Source organism: Trachypithecus francoisi, unplaced genomic scaffold (assembly GCF_009764315.1).
Source record: "Trachypithecus francoisi isolate TF-2019V2 unplaced genomic scaffold, Tfra_2.0 Lachesis_group14, whole genome shotgun sequence".
Lineage (NCBI taxonomy): Eukaryota > Metazoa > Chordata > Mammalia > Primates > Cercopithecidae > Trachypithecus > Trachypithecus francoisi.
The window spans coordinates 56,054,222-56,080,431 of record NW_022681459.1 but is presented as its reverse complement, the minus strand read 5'-3'; the positions used below and the strand labels follow the sequence as shown (position 1 = coordinate 56,080,431).

The 26,210-nt window shown below is 60.5% G+C and overlaps 1 protein-coding gene across 1 annotated transcript in view; it reads right to left on the bottom strand.

Annotated features, from left to right (window-relative positions):
• Positions 1–25,375, bottom strand: part of WNT7B (Wnt family member 7B) — a 56,548-nt gene extending 31,173 nt beyond the window's left edge. Inside the window, exon 1 of the mRNA XM_033233606.1 lies at positions 24,916–25,375. Within this exon, the coding sequence (XP_033089497.1) occupies positions 24,916–24,986 (71 nt within the window). The 5' untranslated portion in view covers positions 24,987–25,375. The remainder of the gene's footprint in view (positions 1–24,915) is intronic.
• Between the last annotated feature and the right edge of the window lie 835 nt (positions 25,376–26,210).

Genomic DNA, 26,210 nt, shown 5'->3' with positions numbered 1-26,210 from the left:
CCTCCCCGACCCCGGCAACCACCAATCTGCTTTCTGTTCCCATGGATCTGCCCATTCGGAACGTTTCCTATGGACGGAATCATTCATCACGTGACCTTTGGTGTCTGACTTCTTTCACTTAGCGTCATGTTTTCAAGGGTCATCTGCGTGGTCACAGGTCAGCGTTTCATACCTTTGTAAGGCTGATGACATTCCATTGTGTGGATAGACCACATTTTGTGCATCTATTCATGGCTGGTGGACATTTGGGCTGTTTCCATCTTTGGACTACTGTGAGTAATGCCACCATGAATGTGCGGGTAAGGTTTGTGTTTGAGCCTCTGTCTTCAGTGTCTGGGGCAAGGACCTAGGAGTTGCTGGGTCAGGTGGTCCCTTCGCTTTCTGAGGACTTGCCGGACCGCCTTCCACAGCGGCTGCCCCAGTCATCTGGCTTTAAGCACCCATGGAAGGGGCAGTGAGCTGGAAGGAGGGGGGGCAGCTGGATTCAGGCAGACCTGTAGGCAACAGTGGGTTTCAGCACAGTGCTTGGCTTCAAAACAACAGATCGGGCCTGTTTAGTGAGGGGGAAAGATGTGGGAGTTGGGGGGACTGCCAGGGGTTCCCCGAAGCTGATGCCCGTGGCCCTGGGCCCCTAGTGTGCTGGGGACCCTTCTACCTACTGCCCGCCCGCCCTTTTCTTGAGGGAAACAAGTCAGTGATTTTCCAGGGCGGCCGAGCACCCACAGGCAGCTGGAAAGTCCCCGTGTGGCCTGAGCCCACAGCACGTGCTGCAGCCGGGCCGCCAGCGCGACACTCAATCCCTGAGGCCCGCCCGGCCTGCCCACTAATCTGGCCAAGACCTCCCTGGGTCTCCCACGGGCACAATGGGCAGAAAAGCCCCAGGCTGGCATGGAGGAAGAGCATCTGGATGGGTGGGGCTGGGAGCGGGCTGGAATCCGGGGAATTCAGCCCAAAGTAATTGTAGATCCTTGGAAAAGCGAGCTGGGGAAATGAGATGGATGGGAACCCCGCTGGGCACCCTGCTTGCCGGGGGGCAGAGCCTGTCTCAGTCCTGGCCTGAGGGACACTCTCCAGTCCCAAATTCTCCCCGCAGCCTCAGGGCTGAGAAACCCCCATTATCTGCAGTAGATGCCCTTGCTGGGGGGACCCTGATAGGACTTAGTGTGGACCCTGGGGGCAGCAATGGATCATTGCGATGGCCAAAGCCCTGGCCTCCCACCTCCAGGCAGCTGTCCACCACCGGCCCTGCCAGCACCCAGATCTGATCATGTCAATCCTCTGCTCAAAGCCCGTCCCTAGGTCCCCGTTGCCCAGGGGACTATCCAAGCCTCTGTGCCTGGAACTAGAGGCTTCTTGGGATCTGGCCTCGGGTGACCCCGCCTCCCAGCTGTGTCTGCTGGTCCCTCCCCTGGGTGCTGCTCCTTCTCCGTTTTTCTGTCTGACATATTCCATTTCCCTTTCAGGGCCCAAGTGAAAGCCCCACTGTGCTCAAGCTCCTTATTCCCTGGCACTGAGGGGGAGCACAGTGGGCGCTGGTTTTGCAGGTGTAGAGCCCATTCTCCAGTCTCACAGTCACCATGTCCGTGCCCGGCTTCCCCTCAGAGTCACCGTGTCCCCGGCTTCCCCTCACAGTCACCGTGTCCGTGCTCGGCTTCCCCACCAGACAGTGGGCCCCTCCAGGACAGTGTCAAGTCTGCTCAGTCAGGTCTCAGGGCTGCCAGGTGTAGCCATCTCGAGTGTTTGAGGTATAGATAAATGAATACATGAACAAGTCAGTACTTAAGAACCAAATCTGAAAGAACTCCTACAACTCAACAACAAAAAGACAAATAACCCAGTGTGACAGTGAGCAAAGCGCTTGTAGACATTTCTCCAAAGAAGATATACACATGGCCAACAAGCTGGAGAAGATGCTCAGCCTCAGTAATCACTGCGGAAGTGCAAACCAAAACCAAAGTGAGATGCCGCCTCACACCCACTAGGGTGGCTATGAGAAAGAAAAGAAAGAAAGAAAGAAAGAAGAAGAAAGAAAGAAAGAAAGAAAGAAGAAAGAAAGAAAGAAAGAAAGAAAAGAAAGAAAGAAGAAAGAAAGAAGAGAAAGAAAGAAAGAAAGAAAGAAAGAAAGAAAGAAAGAAAGAAAGAAAGAAGGAAAGAAAGAAACAAGTGTTGCCAAGGATGTGGAGAAATTGAAACCCTCATACATTGGTGATAGGAGCGTGCAGTGGTATCGCCACTGCAGAGAATGGTTTGGCAGTTCCTCAATAAGTTCAACCTGGAGTTACCCAGCGATTTCACCCCTTGGTATATATTCACATGAACTGAAGACAGGTGTTTAAACTAAAGCTTGTACACAAATGATCACAGTAGCACTACTCACAATAGCCAAACAGTGGAAAAAATTCAAATGCCTGTCAACAGCTGAGTGAATAAACCAAAGGTGATCTATCTATACAATGGAACATTATGTGGCTATAAAAACGAGCGAAGCACTGGGTTATGCCACAGTGTGGAGGAATCTCAACAATACAATGCTACATAAAGGAAGCTAGACCCCAAAACCACATACTGTGTGATTCCAGGGATATGAAATGTCCAGAATAGGCAAATCCATCAAGACAGAAAGTAGAAAGGTGATTGCCAGGGCTGGGTGGAGAAACGGGGAATGGGGAGTGGCTGCCTTAAGGGGTATGGAATTTCCATCGGGGGTGATGGAAAGTTCTAGAACTGGGGGTAGTGATTGCACCACATTGTGAATGGACTAAATGCCACTGAATTGTTCACTTAAAAATGGTTAAAGTGGTAAATTTTATTTTACGTATTTTAACCACGATTTAAAAAACTCTATCTATACACAGGACTCTGCACCCGAGTGAAGATTAGGTCCCAACTGAAGGGGATGTGAGAGGCCCACCCAGCCGACGTCCTGCTTGCTGTCTTGCACACTTACCCGGGGTGTGTGGGGCTGACGGAGCAGGGGGACTAGAGCCCCCAGTAGCCCCCTGTGTGCCTGTGCACAGGTAAAAGGGAAAGTAAAGGCATCTGGGAATAGAATACAGGCTCCTGCACTGTATTTTGTGCCAGGAGTATAAATAATTAGATGTGGTTGATAATTCAGAAATAATTTCAAAATTGTCTCCCTTACTAAGTGGGGGTGTTTGTGTTCCCACTAACAATACCAGGTGCTCCCATTCTGAGGGTCGACTCTGGGCCGTTGGGACCTCAGACCTCACCGGTGTATCACTTAATCCTCACCTTGCTAGGTGAGTGGTGCCATCCTCATTTTGCAGGTGTGCAGACTGGAGCTCAGAGAGGCTAGGGGACCTGCCTGGGGCTGCACAGCCAGGCTTGGAGCCCAGTCTCTGAGTCCAGAACTCAGGTAGAAGAAGGAGTGCCACGTAGTAAGTGTGGGACAGACGCGGGAACATGGCCTGGAGCAGGCACTGGGTTGACTTTTCACTCTCAAAACAGCTTGAGTTCTTCCTTTTCTTAAAATCCTTCAGGCTGTACAGCAATTCACTCCAGGTACACAAGCGGCTCCCATGCAGCTGCCATCCCTGCCCTCCCACTGCTGCCCCGGGCACTGTCCAGTCTGACCCCTGCCCTCCCGGAGCTGGCCTGGCCCTGCCATACCCCAGACCTGGCCCATGCCATTCCTTCCACCTGGAGGCGAGGGGTTGGGGAGAGGGGTGACTGGGACTGGCCCTCCTTAGAGAATGGTTGGCATGGGAAGTGGGGGAAAAATATCTACCAACTAAATAGCCAGCGATTTAGAGGAGGCCAGAGAGCCATGCAGGTAGCGTGCTCTCCCCAGGGCCACTGGGGAGCGTGGGGGCACTGAGGGGCATGGGGTCACTGGGGAGTGTGGGGTCACTGAGGGGCATGGGGCCACTGGGGAGCATGGGCTGGCCATGGGCACTCTCAGCAAACCTTGTGGAGCAGACCCAGCTTCGCTCCAAGTGTGAAAACTCTCAGGGGTGGCTCCCTCGTCCTCAGCTGCTCGCCTGGGTGCCCAGGGAAGGTTGGCCAGGGAGGCTCTGAGTGGCTGTGAGTGCAGAGATGCTGGGAGCGGGGGCGTTCATGTTTCAGTCGCTGACCTTTTCCATGGAAAAATTCTGCCCCCGGCTCATCCGCCTGCACTGAATGGGGCCTCGGGACACAGGCGAGATGCCAGGTGGGATGGGCAGGTTGCAAGTTGGGAAAGTTTCCTTACCCCAGCCTGGGCCAGTCCGCTGCAGGGAGGGCGCTGCTGGGAGAAGAGTTTAGCCCTGCAGACAAGAAGCCTCCTCCTCATTCCCCAGGGACTGTGGACAAGGCCCTGCAGTCTCAGGCCAGGGGCCAGCAGAGGCCCAGGAGCTTCCTGAGAGGCATCCCCGGCGCAGGTTTTGAGCCAGCCCCGTGTACAAGGAGGGGCTGCCGCCGGGTAGCGGAACAATCTTGCTCTTTGGCAGAGTCTCCCCAAGGGAGTGGGGCTGCCTCCAGGAGGAGGTGGCTGCAGTGGGGGCGAGGGGAAGGTAAGGACACTCCAGCCCCTTCAACCACTGCCAGGTGACAGATGAGAGCAGAAGTGGAAGAAGGCGAGTCCTTGGCGGCAGTGTTAGCCAGGTGCCAGGCCAGCCCCACAACCCTGGGGCGCCTGAGTCTGCAAATTCCCAGCTGTGAGACTCAGGCAAGTTTCTTAACTGTGCCTCAGTTTCCTCCTCTGTAAAATGGGAGTGATAACAGCCCATATCCATCTCAGAGCCGCTGGGAGGACCCATCCTGTGACGTCCACAGCACAGGCTGCTGGTCTACAGTGAGAGCCCTCATCATTAACCCTTGAAGCTTGAGACTGCAAAGTTCATTACTGACTCATTCACCGGACACACAACATCTGACCCCCAGGATCCAGCCTCCCCGTGGAGATCAGGGACCAGCTTCGTCTATGGGGCCCCAAGCCCGAGACCAGCAACTGTGAAGCCACTGGGTATCCACATCAGCCACTGCACCCACCACCAGTGGGTCCATGCCCAGATCAGCCCTTCCCTGTGACCTAGCAATCTCTCTCCTGTACCCAGGACAAACCCATGCTTGTGATCACCCAAGGATACGCACATGGGTCTATCGAAGAAATGGGGAACAACCCAGGCGTCTGTCAACAGGAGGATGGATAAACTAAGTGTGGTCCATTCATGCAGCGTGACTACACAGCGAAGAAACTGCCGACCCTCGTCAACACGGATGGGCCTCACAGACATCACGGTGCGTGAAAGAAGCCAGGAAAGAGGATGTGTGGATTCCACCACTTCTAAGAATCTCCGGCGAGGCGCCGTCGCTCACGCCTGTAAACCCAGCACTTTGGGAGGCTGAGATGGGTGGATCACAAAGGCAGGAGATCGAGACCATCCTGGCCAACATGGTGAAACCCCATCTCTACTAAAAATACAAAAATTAGCTGGGTGTAGTGGCGTGAGGCTGTAATCCCAGCTACTCAGGAAGCTGAGGCAGGAGAATCGCTTGAACCAGGGAGTTGGAGGTTGCAGTGAGCCAAGTTCGCACCACTGCACCAGCCTGGTGACAGAGTGAGACTCCATCTCAAAAAAAAAATACCCAGAACAAGCCCACCTCATCTTAGAGAGAGAAATCAGAATAGTTACCTTTGGGTGGGTGGCACCAACTGGGAGTGAGCAGAGGGAGCCTGCCGGTATGCCAGAATGTTCTTTGTCCCAAGCCGGGTGGTGGTTGCATGAGTGCACGTGTATGTAAAAATGCGTCAAGGTGTGCACTAGAGATTTCTGCATTTTATGTAAATTATATCTCAGCATAAAAGTAAAGTATTACAGTATATGACTTTATTGAAATGGGGCAATAAAGCAGGAATGGAAACTCCAGGCTTCTTATAATAATTAAAATACAGAAAACAGGCCGGGCACGGTGGTTCACACCTGTAATCCCAGCACTTTGGGAGGCCGAGGCGAGTGGATCACCTAAGGTCAGGAGTTTGAGACTGGCCTGGGCAACATGGTGAAACCCTATCTCTACTAAAAATACAAGAATTAGCCGGGCATGGTGGCACACGCCTGTGATCCCAGCTACTTGGGAGGCTGAAGAAGGAGAATTGCTTGAACCAGGAGGCGGAAGTTGCAGTGAGCCGAGATCATGCCACTGCACTCCAGCCTGAGTGAGGGAGCGAGACTCCATCTCAAAAAAACAAACAAACAAAAAACCAGAAAACACACTTCAAAATTCAAATGCCAACATTAAAAATCATGCCCGTGTGTTGTGTGTGCCTGGCCCGCCTTGGGGGTGCTAGCCTTTCCTGCACACGTGCTCCATAGGGCCGCTGGGCTGGGCCAGCCACCGACCTAAGGCAGAGCTGGGCTGAGCCAGAATGCCCTGCCAGGGCTCCTCTGCCTCAGCCTGTGCCCATCAGCCAGCCTGTCCCCACCAGGCCCTCAGCCTCTGTGGACACTGAATGCGGGCAACAGCCCACCGCAGCAGCTCCCAGGCAGTGAGAAGGTTAAGTGCAGGAGACCCCAGGGAGTTGTGGGGGCTCATAGCCCTTGGTGGAGTGCCCTCCTGCTCTGCCTATGCCCAGCCTGGCACTCAGGCAGTGGACAGAGCTGCCACATAGCGACCATCCTTCCTCCCAAAGGAGCAGGGCCATCAGCAGTGATGGGGAGGAACAGGGTTGTGGGACGTGGCCCCTCTGGCTAAGACCCTCATCTGGGCGGCGCCATCTCTGCCAAGGCCCAGCCTGGGGGCTCCCTCCTCCAACATTCTCAGGAGCTTTGGGGTAACCTATCATCTCACTCTTGGGTACCCTGAGCCCAGGTGGCAGGGGGTGGGCAGCATCTCACCTGTGCCCAGAATCAGAGCCACCCTGTCCTCTCCCTGACACCCCTGCTGTGTTCAGGAGTAACCCCTGCTTCAACACCTCCCCCAGCAGGTAGGCGTCTAACCTAATTCCCTCATGCTGTCAGGGTTTTCAGTGGTTGAGGCAGAGTGAACACCCACTGCATGCCTGACTGGCCTCAGAGTCCCCTCAGGGCTGCTATTTCAAAGTTTGGGGGGCCAAGGGCTAGAATGGTGACAATAATCATGATTACCCTTCCCTCAGAACAGGAATTGGAGGTCCAGAAAGGTTCAGCAGCCTTCCTGGTAGCTCAGGAAGGCTGGGAGCGAGCAGGGCTGGAACCCACCCCTCCCGTCCCAGGGCTGGCCAGTGCCCTGTCATCAACCCTTCCCCTGGGAGATTCCCCATCCCTGACCCTCAAAGACAGCGGGGGCAGGATGGGCAGAGTGTGGTCACTCGTCCTCCTGGAGAGCCACCCTCCCATGTAAGTCTCTAGGGGCAGGAGGCTGCTTCTGGGGCCAGGCTGTGTGGGGTTGGGCCTTCCCTGAGGAGCTCTTGGAGAAGGAAGCCCCGACATGCACCAAGCTATAAGGAGTCTCTCAGGCTCCAGACTGACTCATGGGCCCTCCCCAAGCAGGTCTGAGCCCCCGTGGCTGGGTCCAGGATGGCAGAACCCTGTCTTACTCCCCACCATATGCTGGGCCTGGTGCAAGGCCAGGCGTGGCAGAGCCTCAGCTGCCTGTGTAGGCAGGGGCTAGGGCTGCAGGCTGGGTGGGTAGCAAGGTTGCCATGGGGCGTCCCCTTGTCACTCAGACTGCGTTACAGGTCAGTTGAAACCAGCTTGTACCCCCACTTCACATAGGGTTGAGAAAATGCCCACAGTCCATGTCATGGCTCAGCGTTTCAAACTGGGTGATGGGGTGGTGAGGATTATGGGGGTGAAACCACTCAAAGTACCCCTCGAGAGGGCACAGCTCCCTGCCAGCAACAGGACAAGCTGTGTCTTTCTGGTGATGAGGCCTGGGAGAAATCGGCTATGCTATGACACAGATGTGGGCTTGTGTCCTGAGGAGGCCTGGGAGCCAGGCACCTCCACCTCAGTATCCCATTTCTCCTCCAAATTCCCAAAAACCGACCCCACAAACCACAACCCAGCTCTCTTTTGCCAGTGGAGGTGGGGGGGGTGGCGCAAATGGCCCCACAACAGCCTGGCTGGACCCCCGCTCTCCCACCTCAATCTGGACTGGACACCAGCTCTCAACACGGCACCCAAGCAGTCCTAGTGCTGTCCATCCCACCCAGTTTCAGGGTGGAAGTAGCGCCCCACCCCGCCACTGAAAGCATTCCCGAGAAGGACCAGGGCAGCGCTCCGTCTGGGAGACACGAGATCTGACTTCTTCCTGGAACCCAGCTGGAGCCTGCCTGGGACTCAGCATCCAGACTCCCCAGAGCCACAGGAGCCAGAAGCAGAACCCTGGGGCCTCCTGCCCTCCCCCGCAGATAACAGGCACCTCTTTCAAAAAGCTCATGGAGGTCAGAAGGGCTTTCCCCAGCACACCCTGCTCTGCCCCCAGGGCACCCACCATCCTACCCCTGGCATGGGTCCACGCCCCACCCTGACACCAGCAGGATCGTGGCCTTGGGGCCTGCCTGAGCCACCTCCCGGCCCCAGCCCAGGCTGCTCCTCTTTGGCCACTTTGGCCAGGTGGCCCCAGGCCTGCCCCCTCAGTCCTCACTCTTGCCCACACTCCTTCCTAGCATGCTGGCCCCTGACCTGCTGAGCTCTCCACTGCAGAGACCCCTCCTTGGGGAGGCATTCCCACCCACCAGCCCCTCTGGGAGCGCCCAGACTCTGTGCTTGGCCTCTCAGGCTGTCCTAAAGCCAACTGTGTCAGCGGCAGACTCCCCAGGGCAGGGGTCCCCAGCATTGCCCAGCACCCGGCCAGGCCCCAAGCTCAACATGGGCACGAGCCACCCCATTCCCCCAGCTGAGGGAGCATGGGCAGCCCCCTCCCCAGCTCTCTGGGTGGCAGGGACAGGCTGGCTGAGCCTGGGCCTGATCTCCGGCCTCCCACCCGGCCCCCCTCCCGGCCCCTGGCCCTGGCTGCTGGGCTGCCCCGGGCTCCTGCAGCCCACGCTCCTGGCCCAGGGCGCTTTGTAATTCTTCCTTCTCAGGCATCTTCTGGCAAAAATATTTGAAGAATGCTCCAATTATCTGTGATCAGCCAGGGAGACAGGCCTGGATCCACCCATCCAGGAAGTAACTCAGCAGATACCCAGGAGGACAGCGCCTGGCCCCCGTGCCCACCCAGGGCTGAGTCCTCGCCAGCCTCTTCCTCAGGTGGGCAGAGGGCTGGCCTATGGCTTTGGAGCCCAGCAGGGTTCCTTGGGGCTGAGTATGGGGCAGGGGCTGGTGGTGGCCTCAGTGTTCCCGCCTGTCAAATGGGGATAAGAATGTGGGCCAGGTCTGGGGTCATTCAGAAGACCCTATGAGCCACAGGCTGCAGACTGGTCAGACACCCCCACTCATCCAGAACAGAGCTCCACCTGCACCTGCCCCGTAATGCCTAGACCCCACATCAGCTCCAGCGCTGCCCTCAGAGGAAGCTGGATGGGAGGCATTGCAGCCCAGAGTTGGGCGTGCCGGTGGGAGGGAGCCAGAGAGAATGAATAGGACAGGTCTGGGCTCAACAGCTGATGCCCCGTCCTTCCTGGAGGAGGGCCCAGCTCTATGGGATGGGGGTGGGGGGGCTTGGGTCAGGGGTTTTGCCCAGCCACCCCAAGGCTGTTCTGAGTCTCAGTTTTCTCATCTGAGAGCAAGGGACAATCAGCCCTCCTTTGGCAAGTGGCAGGTGAGGCCTGGAAGGGGCCTTACACCTGTGGGGAAGGGACAGGCCCAAAGCGCTCCCCTTTCCAAGCAGGGTTCATGGTGTGTGGGGCCCTGAAACCATTTCCCACCCTTTCCCACCCTCTCCCCACTCTGGTTCCCCTGGCTGGTCCTTGCCAGCCTGACCTTACAGATGAGGAAACTGAGGCTGAGAGAGAAGAGCCAGAAGAGAGCAGTGTGGGTGGGGCCGGGACAGTGCATCCTTAGAGGAGGCAAAGGGAGCTGGGCGGGTGGGGGGTGGGCAAGGAAAGGGCTGGGGAGAGCAGAGGGCTGACACCCCCAGGGCCCAGCTCGGGAATGAGGCCATCCCTCTGCCCCTCCCTGCCCTTCCTGGCCTCAGTTTCCCATCTGTGTAGTGAGGGGCTGAGGTGACAATCTGGGTACCTGCAGCTGTGTCCTAAAGAGGTTTGCTCGTTTGCTTGGGTTTGGGGTCCTGTGTTCAAGTTCTGCTCAGCTGCTGGCTCTCGCTGGCCTCCCTGAGCCTCAGTTTGCCTGTCTGTCCAATGGGGAGAAACGCCCTGCTGGTGGGTGGGGCATCCTGCAGGCTGCCCTCCACTGCGGTCCCACCTGCCACTCTTTCCACGCCACTGCTCTGCTCAGCTCTCAGCTCACAGTGTTCCCAGGGAAGGGATCAGAGCGTCCACTTGCTCCCTCACGCCCCCGGAGGGCAGCTGCCCCCCCCCCCCACATAGCTGGCATTCCTGGCCTGGCAGCCTGGGACCCCACCCTGGAGAAGAACCAGACCGCCTGGGAAAAAGCTGGCGAAGAGCTGGGGGCCCCAGCAGGGCTGAGGCTGCTACAGGTGGATGAGCCACAGCCAGGGGATCCATTGCACCCCTGGCCAACACAAGGAGCCCACAGCTAATGAGGTCAAGGGCAGACACTCCCAGCCACCATATCTGCTAAATCTATGAAATGAGAGCCTCACCCACTCACTGTGATCCCCAAACCACAGGACACTGACCTCTGACTTCAGAACCTTCCAGATCTCTACCAGCACCCAGGGCCCATCATGATGCACCAGGTGCTGGCCACACTGGACTAGCTCCTCCCCATGCAGGGGCAGGCAGCTTGCCCCCTCCAGCAGCCAGGCAAGATTCCAGACCCAGCTTAGTGCCTCCTCCTCCAAGAAGTCCACTAGGATCTCTCTCCATTCTCCCCTTTCCACTCCCTACAGGATCACATGTGCACTGGGCTCCTGAGGAAGCCGTTGGGACTGAGATTCAGCTATACCCTTCCCTAGGTCTTACCCTGGCCTTTCTCTTTGCTTCCCACAGTACAGATGGGGACAGAAACACCCAGAGATGCCACAGCACCTGAGACCACACAGCTAGCTGAGACCCTAGCAAGGATGGGACTCCCAGCCCCAGCCCTGGCCCTGATGCCACAGATCTGTTGGACGCAGGGGTGCCTTGCAGGCCTGGGTGACCAGGATGCCAACCTGAAACCTCAGGACAGATGGGTGGGTGGACAGACAAGTGGAACAAGTTGGAGGGAGCTGGCAGGCCCCATTGGCCCATGGCCAGGATAGGAGTCTGGACACTTTGTGGCTGGGCCAGCACCTTGGCCTTCCTGGCCGCTCTGAACTTGGCTGAATGGCAAGTCTGGGGGCCGAGCCATCACTTCTTTGCAGACTGCAAGATAGGGCTGAGCTCCCGGCCCTGAGACTGAACCTCAGGCCATAGTCCTGAAGGGTCCTCCTTCTAGGAACAGATGGGAGCCACACCCAGTCCATGCCTGGGCCACACAGCCTCTCAGACAGAGCATGAGCCGGAGCCAGGCCAGCCCCACATAGGCCATCTGCATTCTCCAAAGCAGGGGACCCATTCTGGGCCACAAGCCCCCTGTGCATAATTCCACATCCCCCTCATCTTTCAAGCAGCCCACTTTTCTGGAATGCTCCCTCCAAGAATTCCTAGGCTGCCACGGCCTCCTAGCCAACTGCTCAGCTTGGATGCCTTGTGGCCCAGAGTGCCCACTTCCCCTCCTCCGCCTCTCGTCAGCCTGGCTGAGTGAGTGTTTATGGAGCCTTCAGAACTCCAGGGGCCTTGACTGAAGTGGCCCGAGGTCCTGAGCGCCATCCCTGCCTTCCCCACGGTGAGCCCGCAGTTGGAGTTCATCATTCCCGTTTTACAGAGGCGGCTTAGAGAGGAGCAGCATCTCGGGCAAGGCCACACAGCAATGTGGCAGTGATTTGGTATCAGCGACAAGAGCAAGACCAGACCCCATGGCTTTTCCCCCACCTCTGGACTCTGCCTCTTCCCACCCTCCCTTCCTGCCTGCCACAGGAATCTCCACCAAGGAAGGCGGTAAGAGGAAGCCGGGCTGGGCTCTGGGCTCACAGTCAGAGCTGACTGCAAAGCCGGGCTCTCCCCAGCCTCTGAAGGTAGGGGACCAGCCCCTGCCACCCCTCCGAGGCTGCTCCTAAGCAGGGATAGACCACAGGAGGACTCCTGCAGGAGAGGGAAGCATCATACCACACACACTGCCTGACTCCTAAAGATGCCAGAAGGAAATACAAGAGCACGATGGGGTACCAGGTGATCCCCCATACCTTCAGGAGCTGCAGCCTGGAGGGGAGCCCCCAGGCCATATGCTGGGAAGGCAGGTTCTGAGAGAGAGTAGATGGGGCCCATGTGCAGTCTGCAGCCCTCAGCCCAGTGCCCCTCACCAGGTGCAGGTCCACAGCATCCCGGGCTGGCCACTTCAGGGGCTACGTCCCGCAGGTCCTCAGGCCCTGCGTCCCTCTGCACTCCGGACTACTGCAGACACGGAGTGACTGGAGTCCAGAGTCACTGACTCCCTATCCAGTGCTCTGTCCACAACACCAGCCTGCCTGGCATCCAGGGATCCGGGGCCTGTCACCCCCAGGAACACGCCCTGAACACCCTGACGCTCAGGAAGGCGTGCCTGACGTGCGACTCTATCCCCAGGGCAGTGCCACCAAGGCGGGTGACAACCCTGCAGGGCAGTGACGGAGCTGAGCAAGCGCTTCGGCCCACAGGAGTGTGGCCTCTGAAGGCCAGCCCTCCCCAGGCTGAGGGGAGCCATGGGGCACACAGGAGGAGTCCCGGGATGGATCTGCCTTCCTTGGGGGGCGGTGTCGGCCATACCTGGAAATTCCCAGCACTGTCCCACCAGCGGTAAAGTCATCCTGGGAAGACCTGAGTCAGGGGAGCCGGGAAGTCATCCAGCCCCTGGTCACCCACTCCCCCTTCCCACCTGTGCCGCTGGGGGCCAAGCACATCTGGGGCCACCACAGGCTCTGCCACCCCTGGGCGATGGGCCCTGACCTGGGAGTTCCTGGGGCCCCAGACCCAGAAGCGGCCATCAGACCCTCTGACAGATGTGCTGGGTACCGACTGAGTGAGTGCCTGGTACTGCCCTGAGTGCTGGGGAGGAGGCAGGCAACCCTGCAACCCCAGACCTGGCCAAGCACACTCCCCCGGCACCCCTGCCACCAGAGAGTCCTGCGGACTCAGTCATCCCCTCTCCTCAGCCCCGGAGTGGCCCGGGTCCTGCATCTGCGGCTGGTGGGCAGGACCAGCCTCCTCCCTGCTTCCCCATCTTCTACCTCATTGCCCAGAAGTCTCTTTCTAAAGCTCTGCTGAAGCCACTCCTCCCTGCCCTGGGGTCCCCAGACCTGAGGTCACTGCCTCTGGCACCGCCCCCACCTCATCTTCCCCTGCCCCAGCCCACTCTAACCTGCTGCTCCACACTTCCGATGCCCAGTCGCCACAACCTCTTCACACCTCCAGGCCTTTGCCCACGTCTGTCCCTTTCCCAGGAACCCACCTTCCTTCCCTCCAGCAGGTCCTTCAGGGCCAAGGTCAGAGGCTGCCTTCCTTGAGAGGTCTTCCCCGGACCGCCCTCGACCAGGAGCTTAGAGCTCCTGCTGTGGGTCCCACAGGGCTTTGCGTAAACGACGCTGGAAGGGAGGGAGGCAGGGGCTTTCCTTTCCAGTCACATCTGCACACCCGGCCAGCCCTGATCACCCACCCACGGGGGCTGCCATCACTCTGTGGGCATGAAGGGAAAGTTCAGGGTGGTGGTGGGGCCAGCAGGAAGGGGAGGAGGCAGGAGGAGGATCTGGGGAAGCATCCAGATCTGCCACCCAGATGAGGAAACTGAGACCCAGAGAAGTGGAGGGATGCCTCAAGGTTGCCGCAAGCCCATAGCTGAGCCAGGAACAGGGCCTGGGCGTCTGGGACCACACTCACGCTGACCCAACAACGCTGGCCAGGCTGGTCTCAGAGCTCCCAGCTCAGGGACCGAAGCAGGACAAGGCCCAGAACAGAAGGCCTCTGGGCTTCCCGTACCCACAGGAGAGCTGCACCTCTGGTCCTAAAGCTAACCTTGGAGGCAGCCCCTGCAACCTTGAGACCCTTGCTCAGGGCCCCGGGGACTCTTGGTCGATACACAGTTCTAAGCAACTGGAGGCATTGGTTTCTGCCTGGAGAGGTCAGGCAGGAAATGGGACAGAGCTCACCTAAGGCTGAAAACTCACCTTGCTAAGACACCGTGACAAGTGGCATGGACCCGATAGCCAGGAGGCCCCAGGCTCAAATCTGGGCTCAGCTGCTTGACCTGGGCAAGTGACTCTGCACCCTGACCTTGTCTTCCTCACTCCACCACCTAGCACGGCAGACAGGCCTCTCCTAGCTCCCCTTCTCTGGGAGCCCAAGGGGGACACGGATCCCAAAGCAGACCCTGGGCACTGTGCACACGTCAGTCCCGCCAGGGAGGGCCTTCTTGGGGAACCCAAGTCCTCCAGAAGTGGGAATGCCTCATCCTGTGTTCCCTAAGCAGGGGTCTGCAGGGCAGGCAGTGCATTCTGGAGGACTTCCCATTGGAAGGGGCTTTGCCATCTGTCTCACCACTTGGGACTGCACAGGCCTAAGTCTCAGCTCTGGACACCTCCTCACCCTGGCCACAGCAATACCCACTGCGCGGAGGCCAGCTGAGACGCCACCAGTCCTTGTGGCCGGGCTCCCTCCCTCCAGGGGGCCTGGTCCATTCAAAGCCCCAACTGGGTACGGAAGGGTTGGAGCAGCGATCACAGTGCAGGAGGGTTCCAGAAAGCGATGGAGGCCCTCAGGGGTCATGGGGTGGGACTCCAGGGCATGCTCACTCAGGCTCTTCTCCGTTACTGCTGACACCCAGTGAGCTGCTGGGCGGGTGGGGTGACTTCCTCCCAGGCCCAGCTCCGGGCACCTGCAGGCTTCACATACTAAATCTGCAAAGGCCGCATGGGGGAGCAGGACATTAGTGTCGTCTGCACACAGCCTCAGACCCAGCCTCGTGGCAGCCCCTGCCGCCTGCTCCAGCCTGGAGATGGAGGAAGTGTTGATGGCCCTGTGCCAGGCCTCACCTGCCACTCTACCACTGAGACTGTGGGATGGCCTCGGTGGAAAGGCCAACCACTCCACTGGCTGCTTGCACAGAGAAACTGTGAGCACTGCTTCTCTGCCCAGGCAGGGACCCTTCCCAGCATCCCCGGCCCTCACTCCTACTGCATCTGCTTGTATGCCTCTGGGGCTGGAGAACTCACTGCCTCTCTGCCAACAGCGGAACTGACCCAAGCCTCAGGACCCACCTTCAGAGGACGAGAACGCCCTGGGTGAGGGGCAGGGATGGGGGAGGGGCCCCAGGCAGGCTGAGTGGGAAGACAAGGAAGGGAGGAGGGAGCGCACCTGTACCCACCCCCACCCTGCCGGCCAGCCTGAGGTGAGGCCCCCAGCCCCGCGCCAGGGACGGAGGACAAACGGTGGTTTTGTCCTTGGCCAGCGGGCGGCCCGCACTACACAATGACCCTTTCATCAGGCTGAAGGAGCCCTGGGCCGGAGTTTCATCTGACAAGGGAGGGCGCCCGGCCTCCTGTCCCTTTGGGAGGGGAGCTGAGCCCCATCTGAGATGGACCCAGGGCCGTGTAGGGCGGCAGCCTTAGGAGCCTGCTACAGCCGCTCCACTGCCCAGGATGACAGGGAGCGGTGTGAGCAGTGAGGGCTCGAGCTTCTGCTGCATGTGGCTCTCAGTTCCAGGGGCTCCGCTCCCTGGCCCTGGGCTGATGGCCTGGACACCCACAACTGAGCCCTCTACCTCATCCAACACCACCACACCCCAGAGTCTGTCAGGGTGCTCCGAGAACAGAGCCTTGGTCCACACCCAAGCAGGGTCCCTGGGTTCCCCACAGGCATCCACCTGCCCTGCCAGGGTGACTCAAGGCTCCAGGTGGGTGGGAGGGGAAGGGGCGGGAGTGTGACGTGCCTGGCCATTGTCCCCAGAGAAGCTCACAGAAGTGTATGAATGAGGGAACAATAATGTGCTGTTGGCGCCTCAAAAATCAGCAACTTCATGATCATCACCTCGCCTCCCATCAGCACCTCCAACCACTGGCTGGAGCCTGAGGCCCTGGGAGATCCCGATTCCTCTCCCTGTGGGACTGCATAGGGGGAACTTCCCTTCGGAAGCAGTGCTGGTGCCACATGAGGAGCTGGAACTAGGAAGGCTGAACCCCTGGGCTCCAAGGTGACCTTGGGAAACAGCCTCTTCTCTGGATCCTGGCATCCCATGGATCCACCTCAGCAAGATGCTCTGAGGCTCCCTGGAGTGGAAGCTCTGGTGAATGTGTTTGACAGTATTATTCTCTCGTCCAGGGGTCCCTTTCATGTGCCTGTTTAGTCTGGCCAACTCCTATCCATTCTTCAAAACCCTGTCTGAGAGTCATCTCCTCTGGGAAGCCCTCTGAGATGCCCTAGGGGGCATCACTCCTTCCTGAATGAACACAGCCACTGGGCCTCCCTCTGTGCTGCCTGTGGCCAACCTCCCTATTCCTGATAGCTGAGAATGGCCTGTCTCCCGTGAACTGACCGCACCAGGCATCAAGCTAGAGCTTCCCACAGCCACCCAGTGAGGTTTGTGCTCCCATCATCTGCACTGGAGAGGGAAGAGCTGGGCCTGGGGACACAGCCAGGCAGTGAGGGCCCTGTGGAGTCAGGATGAGGACCCAGATCTGAGTCACTATCATGCTCCTTGGCTTCACGAAGACTCAAGGGAAATCATGTTAGAAAATGGCACATTATCCTACAGGCCTCTGTGCACAACTGTGGCACCCAGCGCCATCCCAGGACCTCCTGTCCTCCCTCCGCAGACAGATGGTCCACGATGCACATTCTCCCCTTTAGCCAATGGTTGGTGGGTCTCATCCACATGATGATGAGTTCTGGGGAGTTTCCTGTGATTAGGGGGGCTCCACTTGTCCACTCCAGTGGAGGGTCCCCAGTTGAGATCTCATCAGATTTCCCAGCTCGAATTCCATATGTACTCCTTCTATGGAACGTTCTACACTTTCAAGTTCCAACTACACATGACCTGGTCTGAGCCTTGGGGGAGGGATCACCATCCCAAGTGACCCATGAGGAGACTGAGGCCCAGAGAGGCCCATGGACCCGCTCAGGGCACATAGCAGAGCCCCTCCCAGACCTGGATAGATGCAGACCCTCTAGGCTGGGAGTTGCCCCTCCCCCAAGGGCAACCTTAACACGCCTGAGCCAAGGGGCACATCCTGTCCCCACACAGGCCATGGTACCATGGGAGTGGGCCTGGTTCATCTCCTCCCCCCGAGGGTCATGGCCACAGCACTTCTGGGACTGTGGCTGGCACCGCTGACAAAGCCGGGAAGAGGCCTGGCCTGGCAGGGCAGCGGTAAGCGCCCCCCCACCCTACCACAGCCAGGTGGTCGGTGAGTAACCGCCCCGTCACCCATGACTCACTTGGCTCCCCAGAGCGGGCGGTCACCATGAGAGGCTCCTACCGGAAGACCTGGGGGGGTCGTCAGAGCCAACCCCCACATCTGGGAGAGGAAGGCTGAGACCGGAAGAGACCTGCCTGGGACAGAAGCTGAGCCTGGTCCCGGTCAAGGCCTCAGCCAGGCCCCCATTCCAGCTGACCCAGCACCACAAGCCTTCCTCTTGGCCTGCGGTCCCCCACCTGCCCTCCCTTGGGCCCTGACTGATCCCCGCTGGCCCTGGGAGCTCCTGCACTGACAACAGAGCTCTGCACAGAGAAGGCGAGGGCTGGCCAGAGCCGCCTAGCACCACTGCAAGTCAGCATTGTAGCAGGGGCGCAGGGCGCTTCCAGGCCAACACACCCGTCCAACCTGATCAGCGGCAGGGGCCCAGGCATGCGTCTGGGATTTGGCGTGCACAGACCACAGCCCAGGACAGGGAGCTAGGGGAGCAGCCCAGATGAAAGGAGGAGGATCAGCTGTCGGCCAGTGTCTGGGATCCCAGCAATGGGATCTGGAAAGTTCCTGAAAGTTCTCTGGAGCAGAATGAAGCCTCCACCCATCAACCCTCCTAGCCTAGGCATCCTCAGATCCAAAGGCCAACGCCATCAAGCGTGCCTGCAGTGCTGAGGGTGGGCTGACACTGACCCCCACCTCTCACAGCTCTCCAAGGACTTGCCTGCTGGCTGCCTCCCCCAAGTGCAGCCATTGGGTCAGAAACACTGAAACCAAGGTCTTCTCACTTTGCACGCTTTCATTCAAATTGGACTGCGCAGGCCCTAATCCCACCTATGGTCAGCCTTGTGCCCACCAAACAAACGGGGCAGGGGAAACCTGAGACCCGCCCCCCTCGCTCCTGGAACACGTCTGGGTTCCTCTCTGCTTGGGGAAGGCTGGCTCAGCGTTTTCCTCCCTGTGGTACAGGAGCTGCTGAGGGCAAGTCAGGGATGCAGCCTGCCTTCCTGTCCCCCACGACCCAGGCTGGACCCCAGCACTGGCCCAGGGATGTCTGGAAAAGCTGTTTCCTTAGGAGAATTTCTGCCAACACAGCTGGCAGTGCACACTCCAGGAACAAGCCTGGCGGCTGTAGTCATTGCAGGCCCAGATGAGGAGGACAGCCCTGAGATAAACCTGGGGTCTGCAGAGGTACACTGGGCACCACCTTACCCCAGAGGCCCCTCACTGCTGCCTTGGCATCAACTCCCACCAGGCTTCCGGGGCCCCTGTGCAACTCCCTCACTCCGACCCTTACCCCAACCCTCCAATCCCCCCTTCCCTCGCCCCCACCTCCTCAGGACTCCTGGTTTCCCACCCCGGACACCTCTTCATGAACACCGAACCTCAGCCAGCCGGCTCCAAAAATGATTTCCCAAGCACCGGAGCTGCCAATTCTCCAGCAAGGCTTAAGGCTGAAATGCCAGGATTCTGGGGAGGGGGAGGCTTCCTGGCCTCCAACCGCCAGAGGCTGAAATTCCAAGGCCCACTGGTTGATGCAGTTCCTGGGAAGGACACCAGAAGCAGGACCCAGGACCCCTGGCACTTTGATAGCCTGGGTCCCCACTGCTCAGGCGGTCCCCACCCGCATGCGCCCTGCTACCCCGCCCCCCTCAGGCGATGCCTCCGCAGCCGGGGCTGCCCGCCGGGCCTGGAGCGCTCTCTGTGCCGGGACCTTGTAATTATGTCCCACAGCCCGGGAAACCGCGGGCCTCGCAGCATCTGGCTGCGGTTGCGAACTTTTGTTTCAAGATGCGCGACTATTTATAGAAGGAAAACTGGTAGGATAGTAATTTCCTAGGAGCAAGAGGAGAAATTGGCTGCGTCTTTATTAAATGAGGGTGGGAGCGCGGCGCTGTATTAGGACTGCGACCGCATGGGGGGAAGGGGTAGCGCAGCGAGCGGGAAGGCAGCGGCTGCCCCCTCTGGCCGCGTCAGACGACCCCGGACGTGGCCCGCGTGTAAAGGAGGGGGAGGGGGAAGGGAAGAGAAGGGGAGGGAGAGCAGGCACTGAGGTTTAATCAGTAGCATCCAGCTTAAATTCCCCCAAACGGCGGTTCCATAAATCAAACTTCTTTTTGAGTCAGAGGCCAGAGCATATGAGTCCCATTAGGAATCGAGCGAAGCCACCACTGCGCCCCCCCGGGCTCACTGGGCTGGACTCGGCCCTGCCCGGAGCTTCTCAGAGCCCAGTGGGCTCTGCCCCGCTGGACGCACACAGGAGGACCCACGCTTCGTGCTCTCTCTCGGCCACTGGGCTCTGAGATACCTGGGCGAACGCGGCCACCAGCGCGCAATGCGCGTCCACCTCGCCCCTAGGTGAGGACTCGGCAGGGGCAGGGATCAGGTCACCCAGTGCGGCACGAAGGCGCGAGAAGCCGCAGCGACTTCGGGGTGCAGTCCGGGCGCTGTCCGGTGGAGTGCGGCGTGCACGTGCGTGCCGGTGTTTGCACGAGGGAGCGGGTGTGTGCGTGCGGCTATCCCAAGTGTCGCACGGTCTTGCGCGCCGCGTGGGCTAATATGGGGAGGGGTCCTCCACTGGTCCAGGACTCTGTTGGGACGCGCAGGGAATCTCGGCGCCGCCTGCGTGCCCGCGAGCCCTCGCGCTGGGCGTGCACAGCCTGCTCTACTCCGGCAGTCGAGCCGCTCTCAGGCCATCCTTTCTTTGACCCGAGAGCCAGGACTTCTCACTGACGTCGCTGGCCGCCAAGTGCTCCACCTCGGCAGCTTAGGCTGGCGAGGCGACCTAAAGTCCCCCGGCTCCCGCGCGCGATGGTCACCCGGTGCCCCGCCCAGGGGCCTCGCTGCCGCGTTCCCTGCCCGCCCTGTTCCAGCGCTGGAGGCCCGAGGGGAGCCCACCCGCCCACCCCGCACGCCGCCCGCGGCACTCACAGGTAGCTGCCGCTGGACAGGAGGAGAAAGATCTGCGGGCAATAGACGGAGACGAGCGCGCTGCGCGGCGACAGTAGGAGCATGGTGGGCCGGCGCGCCTGGCGGGGCTGGGCAGGCTCCGCGGGCAGGGCGCCTGGGCCAGCTGAGGCCGGGGTCCCCGCGGAGCTCCCCGATGCAGGGCGGCGGCGCCAGGCGCTAGGGGCTGGGTCTCGTGGACCCGGGCGCAGTTGTCGCCCGTGCCCCGCCGCCAGGGCCGCGCATGGCGCTGGATCTGGGGCAGCGGCGGGAGCTGGGGCTGGAGTGCGGGGCGGGGACCCGGCCGGGGGCAGCGGGCGCGCCTTGTCTGCAGTCTGGACCTCCGTCCGTCTGTCGGTGCGAACCGGCTCTGTCGCTCGCACTGGCTCACGTCTCCAAGTCTCCCGAGGCGCGCAGCTGCCATTGGACGGGCCGTCCCTACATCCGCCTCCTCCCCCGGCGGGTTTTTTTAAAGGGGAGGCTGACCCGAGCGTGCGGTGGGAGCCGCCTCCAGGGCTTGCCCAAGTTGCCTTGGCCGGGACACCCGCACCCCCATCTTTAGGAAGCCACACAGCTCTGGCCTGGCTCCGGAAGGTGCACCTGGGGGCGACTCCGCTGGGGAACTGCGCGGAGGCTTGTGTTTGGGGGCTGTGCTCAGCAACGTATGAGCGTGTGTGCATGCATGTACCTGCATGTGCCTGTGTGTGCCTGCAGGAGCATGGGCGGTCTGTGAGGACAGGTGTGTGTGCACAGATGCACTGAGTGTCCTGAGCCTCTGCCCCCGTGTGCCCTGGGTTTAGTGAGGCTGGCTGTGGGTCGCACACAGGCACTGCCATGGTTAACCAAGCCCAGCCTTGAGCTGATGCTGAGACTGCAGGACCCTGCCTGGGCACTTCTTTGGAGAGGCCGCCAGTGGAAAGGCATGGCCGGCAGGTGCTGCTCTCCTCACACAGAGGCGTCCCCACTCTGGCTTCCCCATCCCGGTTGGCGGGCACGGGTTTGGGGAGAAGTAGACCTACAAGGACGTTCTCCCTCTTAGAGTTCGTTTTATTTATTTATTTATTTATTTATTTTTAAGCCCAGAAACACAGGTCTAGTGTCCCACCTCCTGTTGTTAGCCAATCCTGGTTCCACTTGACCATCCCTCTACATCTGAATCACAGTGCAAAGCAGGAAGATGGCAAGACAAGGGAGGGCTGGGTGGTCTGGCCCGTTGTCCTGAGGAAGAGGATTTTCTAACTTCTAGACCTGGTGTGGAGGCTCATCGCCCAGGAGAAAGCAGTCACTTCCTCCACCTTCATCCCTTCCAGTTCAGGGCTCTCGGGCCCCTCTGCTTCTGGCCCCAAAGGCAGGGATAGGCTTGCAACAGGGCTTGTCCTAGAACTGCAGTGACTCCAGTTCCAGTGAGCAGAGGGTGTCCAGACTTCAGACGGGCTCCTCTGAGTTCTGCTTTGGCCTCCTCCAGGGCTGGAGCTGAAGGCCACTCAGTCCAAAAAGGGCCCTGGGTGAGGAACTGTGACTCCCTGAAGCCATCAGGTTTTCAAATTGCTCCAAATCCCAGGTGCATCTGTTCTTAGGGCCGTGACCCCTAAGGGGATTGTGAGGGCTGAGTTCTGGTTCCTGCTGGTACTGGATTCCTCCAGAGGTTGTACCTGTGAGTTGCACCAGGCTTAGGGGCACATGTGTGTGATGGCTGCACTTGCCCAGGTGGTCCCCCGTGTAATGAAACACAGGCAGCATGCAGGGGAGTGATCCTGGAATATCCCCCCATGCATATACAACCTCTGATCTTTGGTCAGAACTTTGTGACCCTGAAAATCCCAACTCCTGAGATGCAGATGCCCTGGAATACACCATCTGGAGAAGTCCCCAGGGTGTCAGTCCCGGTGACATCATAGTCATTAACAATAAGAAAGAGTCTCCTGGTGTCTACAGGTGTTTCTTGGGACACTTATCTCCACCACCCGCAGGGCAAAGGCCCCCAGGACTAACACGGGCAGCATGAAGTGAAGGGGGTGTTGTGACCCCATATTTTGGATGAAGAAAGGGAGGCTGAGAGGTTAAAAGGTTCACTCAAGGCCACAGGCTAGGATTGACAAGAGGACAGAACAGACAGCCCATTGGTCCCAGACTCCCAAACCTCCTCCTTAATGTAATGGGCTTCCAGGTCATTTAACCCCTTAGGATACACCTGGACCCAGCTTCCCCCTTCGACCACTGCGTGTAGCCAAGATGGCTCGCCAAGAAAGCAGGGCCCTTCTCTCCAATCCTGATGAGCAGGGGCTGAGCCTCGAGGGAGGGACTGGCTCTCCTTCCCTTAGCAGATCCCTGGGTAGATCTCTGGCTTTCCTGCTTGCCATTCCACAGGGTGTTGGGAGGTCACATTTTGGAGATCTTGGAGGTGAGGAGTGTGCGATTTAGATTGGCACACCAGGGGGAGGAGTTTCCCCTCCAGGGGTCCTGGGTGGGACCTGAGGGCAGAGCCAGGGCCACACAGAAGGAAGCTCAGCCACTGCCTGGCTCTTACCCCCACTCCCAGAGGGAGGCTGACACAGGTGCCTGGGGCTCAGGCTGGGCTACAGGGAGGCCCGGTGGGGTCTTGCTCACTCAGACCTCTCTCAGACACTGGCCACCATCCTGTTCAGGATGGCCAGAGCTGCAATCCCTGTTTACAGAAGGGACCAGGAGGCTTGGGAAGGGCACACAAACCTCAAGCCCTGGAGGCAGCCCCAGGAGCGGGGCTGGGGTGGACCCTCGGCTCCTGCTGCCGCCTAAGGGGGTTCCTAGAGCTCTTCCCACCCGCTCACTCATGGGAGGAAGGGCTGCTTTCTGATGACTGATTCAGAAGAATGGACACTAGGAAAAGCGGCCTGCGGGGGCGGGGGCCACAAGCAACTGCAGTTCCAGCTCTGTCACTGAATCCTGAGGACAGTGACTTAAGTCCTGTGCCCAGTTTCCTAATCCTTGAAGCTGAGAGAGTAAAAGCGCCTAACCCTAGCGGTGCCAGGAGGGGGAAGGCCTCAGCGCTGAGAATCAGGCTGCAGGGACAAAGCCTCATTAAGGGATGCCATCACTTTGAGGGGCCCAGCGGGAGTCATTGCAGGACTGCTGAAGATACAGGAAAAGAGCAGCCTGCCCACTCCACCCCCAGCCCAGCAGGCTCAATGCCCCGCACCCCTCACCTTCATAAACAAACACCCTGGGACATAGCCTCCCCACAGACCTATGATAACCGGGGCTACCGGCTACCGGCAGCCGCAGGCACGCCAGCCCAGACCTGCAGGGCTCAGGCTAGGACGGGGGCTTCCATTCCTGCCTCTGAGGCCACTGGCTTTAGTCTCTGCAGGCCTTGGGCCTCAGTTTCTCCACCTGTGAAATGGCGGAGTAGAGATGGGATGGAGGGTGACGGAGAGACGATTCCCAGCGCCTTCTTCCACCTCTCCGCCTGGTAGCCCGCGTCTCCCCGCAGTGGTACCGGGACCTGCCCTTCCCGCGGGTCTGTTCACTGCCTTGCCCGTGGCCTGGACGTGGCTTGCCTCGGGGCAGCGGGCGGCGCACAGTAGGCGCGCAGGGCGCGGCGGGGCGCGGGTCCCCGCAGGTGCGAGAAGCCCGGGGCCCGCAACCGGCGGTGGGCGCCCCGGGCGAGGTGCACCGCACCCCCTCTCCGTCATGCCGTTTCTCCACCCCCACTTCGAGCGAGGCCGAGACAGATTCTGTCTAAAGGAGATCGCGGCTCAACAGGTAAGGACTCGGCTGGGTTCAGGAATGTGGAAATACGACTCGGAGCAGCTACCGCAGAGAGCAGCTAGCGCGGCTCGCCGGGCGCCCGCCCGCCGGGCCGCGCCAGGGGGAGCGCGGCGAGAGGGGGCCGGGCCCAGGGCCCAGGGCCCCGGGCGGGCGGGGCGCGGGCCCCGGACCGAGCCCGAGGCGGCCCGACAGGCCCCACGGCCCATCCCGAGCCAGCCGGACGAGTTGTCAAGGTAATTTCAACACGTCTGGGTGATGGATAGAGACGAAGGGCCGCGGCGGGTGCCCCGGCCTGCGCGCTCGCGGCCGGGTGCGCGCCCCCCCGCCCTCCCGGGCCTCCCCAGACGCCGGACGCCCCCCGACCCCGCCCCGGCGCACCCTCCAGGCAGCGAGCGCTCGGCCCGGGCTCGGCGCCCAGCGCAGCCCGGGGGAGGGAAGGCGCGTCCCACCCCCGGGGCCTGGAGCCCAAACAGGTGAAAGTACGCGCCGGGCACGCTCGCCGCTACCCGCGAGCCCGGCCGGGCCGCCCGCGCGCCCCGCTCTCTCTCCTCCCGCGCTGGGCTCAGCGCCCCTCCGGAGCTCAGGGGGCTGGGCTGCGTCTCTGCTGGCGTGGGGCGAGGGTCTGACACCCGGGCCAGGCCCGGTGCCCAGAGAACTGCCGTGGCCCCCTCCCGTCCCCACGTCCCCGCGGGGACGCACTGGAGGCAGCCCCTTCGTGCTGTCTTGGCCCCCGGCTGCCGCCCCCGCCCACGGGATACTCACCCGAGCTTCACGTACAGGACGCCAAAGCAGAGAAACACGTAGAAAATCCACTTGCGAAAGTTTCTGTGCATGATCCAGGGAGGGGGGCTGCGCCATAGACAGCGGCGGCCGGAGGGGACGCGCGGGCCCGGCAGGGCCGGGCAGGGGCCAGGGGGCTGCGGGCAGAGCGCGCTCAGCCGGCGCTGCGTCTCGGGCGGCCGGCGACGCGCGGGCACTCGGCGCGCGCTGCCACCATGGTGAGCCCGGGATGCCGCCGCCGCCGCGTGCACCCGGGGAGATGACCCAGGCTGGGGGCCGCGACCTCGAATCCGGGTTGAGCGACCGTGGGCCTCTGCAAGCGCGGGCCGGGGGCCCGGGCGCGGCTGGCGGGCGGGTGCAGCCTCCACTGGGCGCAGCCGCCTGAGGCCGTGCGCGCCTCGCCGAGCGCCGCGGCGGCCAATGTGTCCGCACTTGTCGGCCTCCCCAGGTGACTCGCGGCCCCGGCAAGCGAGCCGCGAGCGAGCGAGCGCGCCCCAGGTAGGAGGATCCGCCTCCCGCCCGCCCTCCTCGCTCGCAGCGCTCTCTCTCCCTCGCTCCCTGGCTCTCCCCTCCCTTTTCTCCTCCCTCCCCCGTGACACACAAACGCATCTACCCCCTGGGCCCCCCTCCCCAGGCCAGCTCCCTTCCGATTGCCCTCCGGGGACTGGGCGGGGGAAGCGGGCTGAGGCGACGGGTGCTGGGGGTGTGGGGAGGGTGCGGCTCGGGAGAGACACCTGCGCTCCTCCGCGCGCGCGCGGGGGTAGGGGCGGGGGTACAGGTGGGGGCGGGAAACGACCGGTACAGGTCGCAGTGGCCACTTGGCTTCCAGTTTCCGGTGAGGGAGGGAGAGACCACCCACTCCCATTGCCTCTCCGAGTGCACTTCCCCGACCCCCAAAAATTATCTGCATCAATGGGATACTCTGGGGCCATACTCTTAGTCCAGGCAACGCTGCCACTCCAGCAAACCTCAATGGGAGATTCCCACCACCCCAGGTCCCAGCACCGCTGCCACCTGCGCTAGTCCAGCTTTGGGACCTGAAAGATGACAGACAGGCTAGCCTGGCCACATGCAGGGAGATGGCATGCGTGACCTCCTGCAGAACCCATTGGCCAAGCACCGTGATGGAGGCCTGTGGAAGGAGGTTGAGGGGCTTCCCGGGCACTGGGGGAGGCTACTGGCCCCTAGAATCCCTGCCCCTGCGCCACGGTTTTCGTGGCCTCCTCTGCAGCCCCTAGCTGTGTTCAGATTCCCTGAGGAGAGCCCGAAGTCAGATT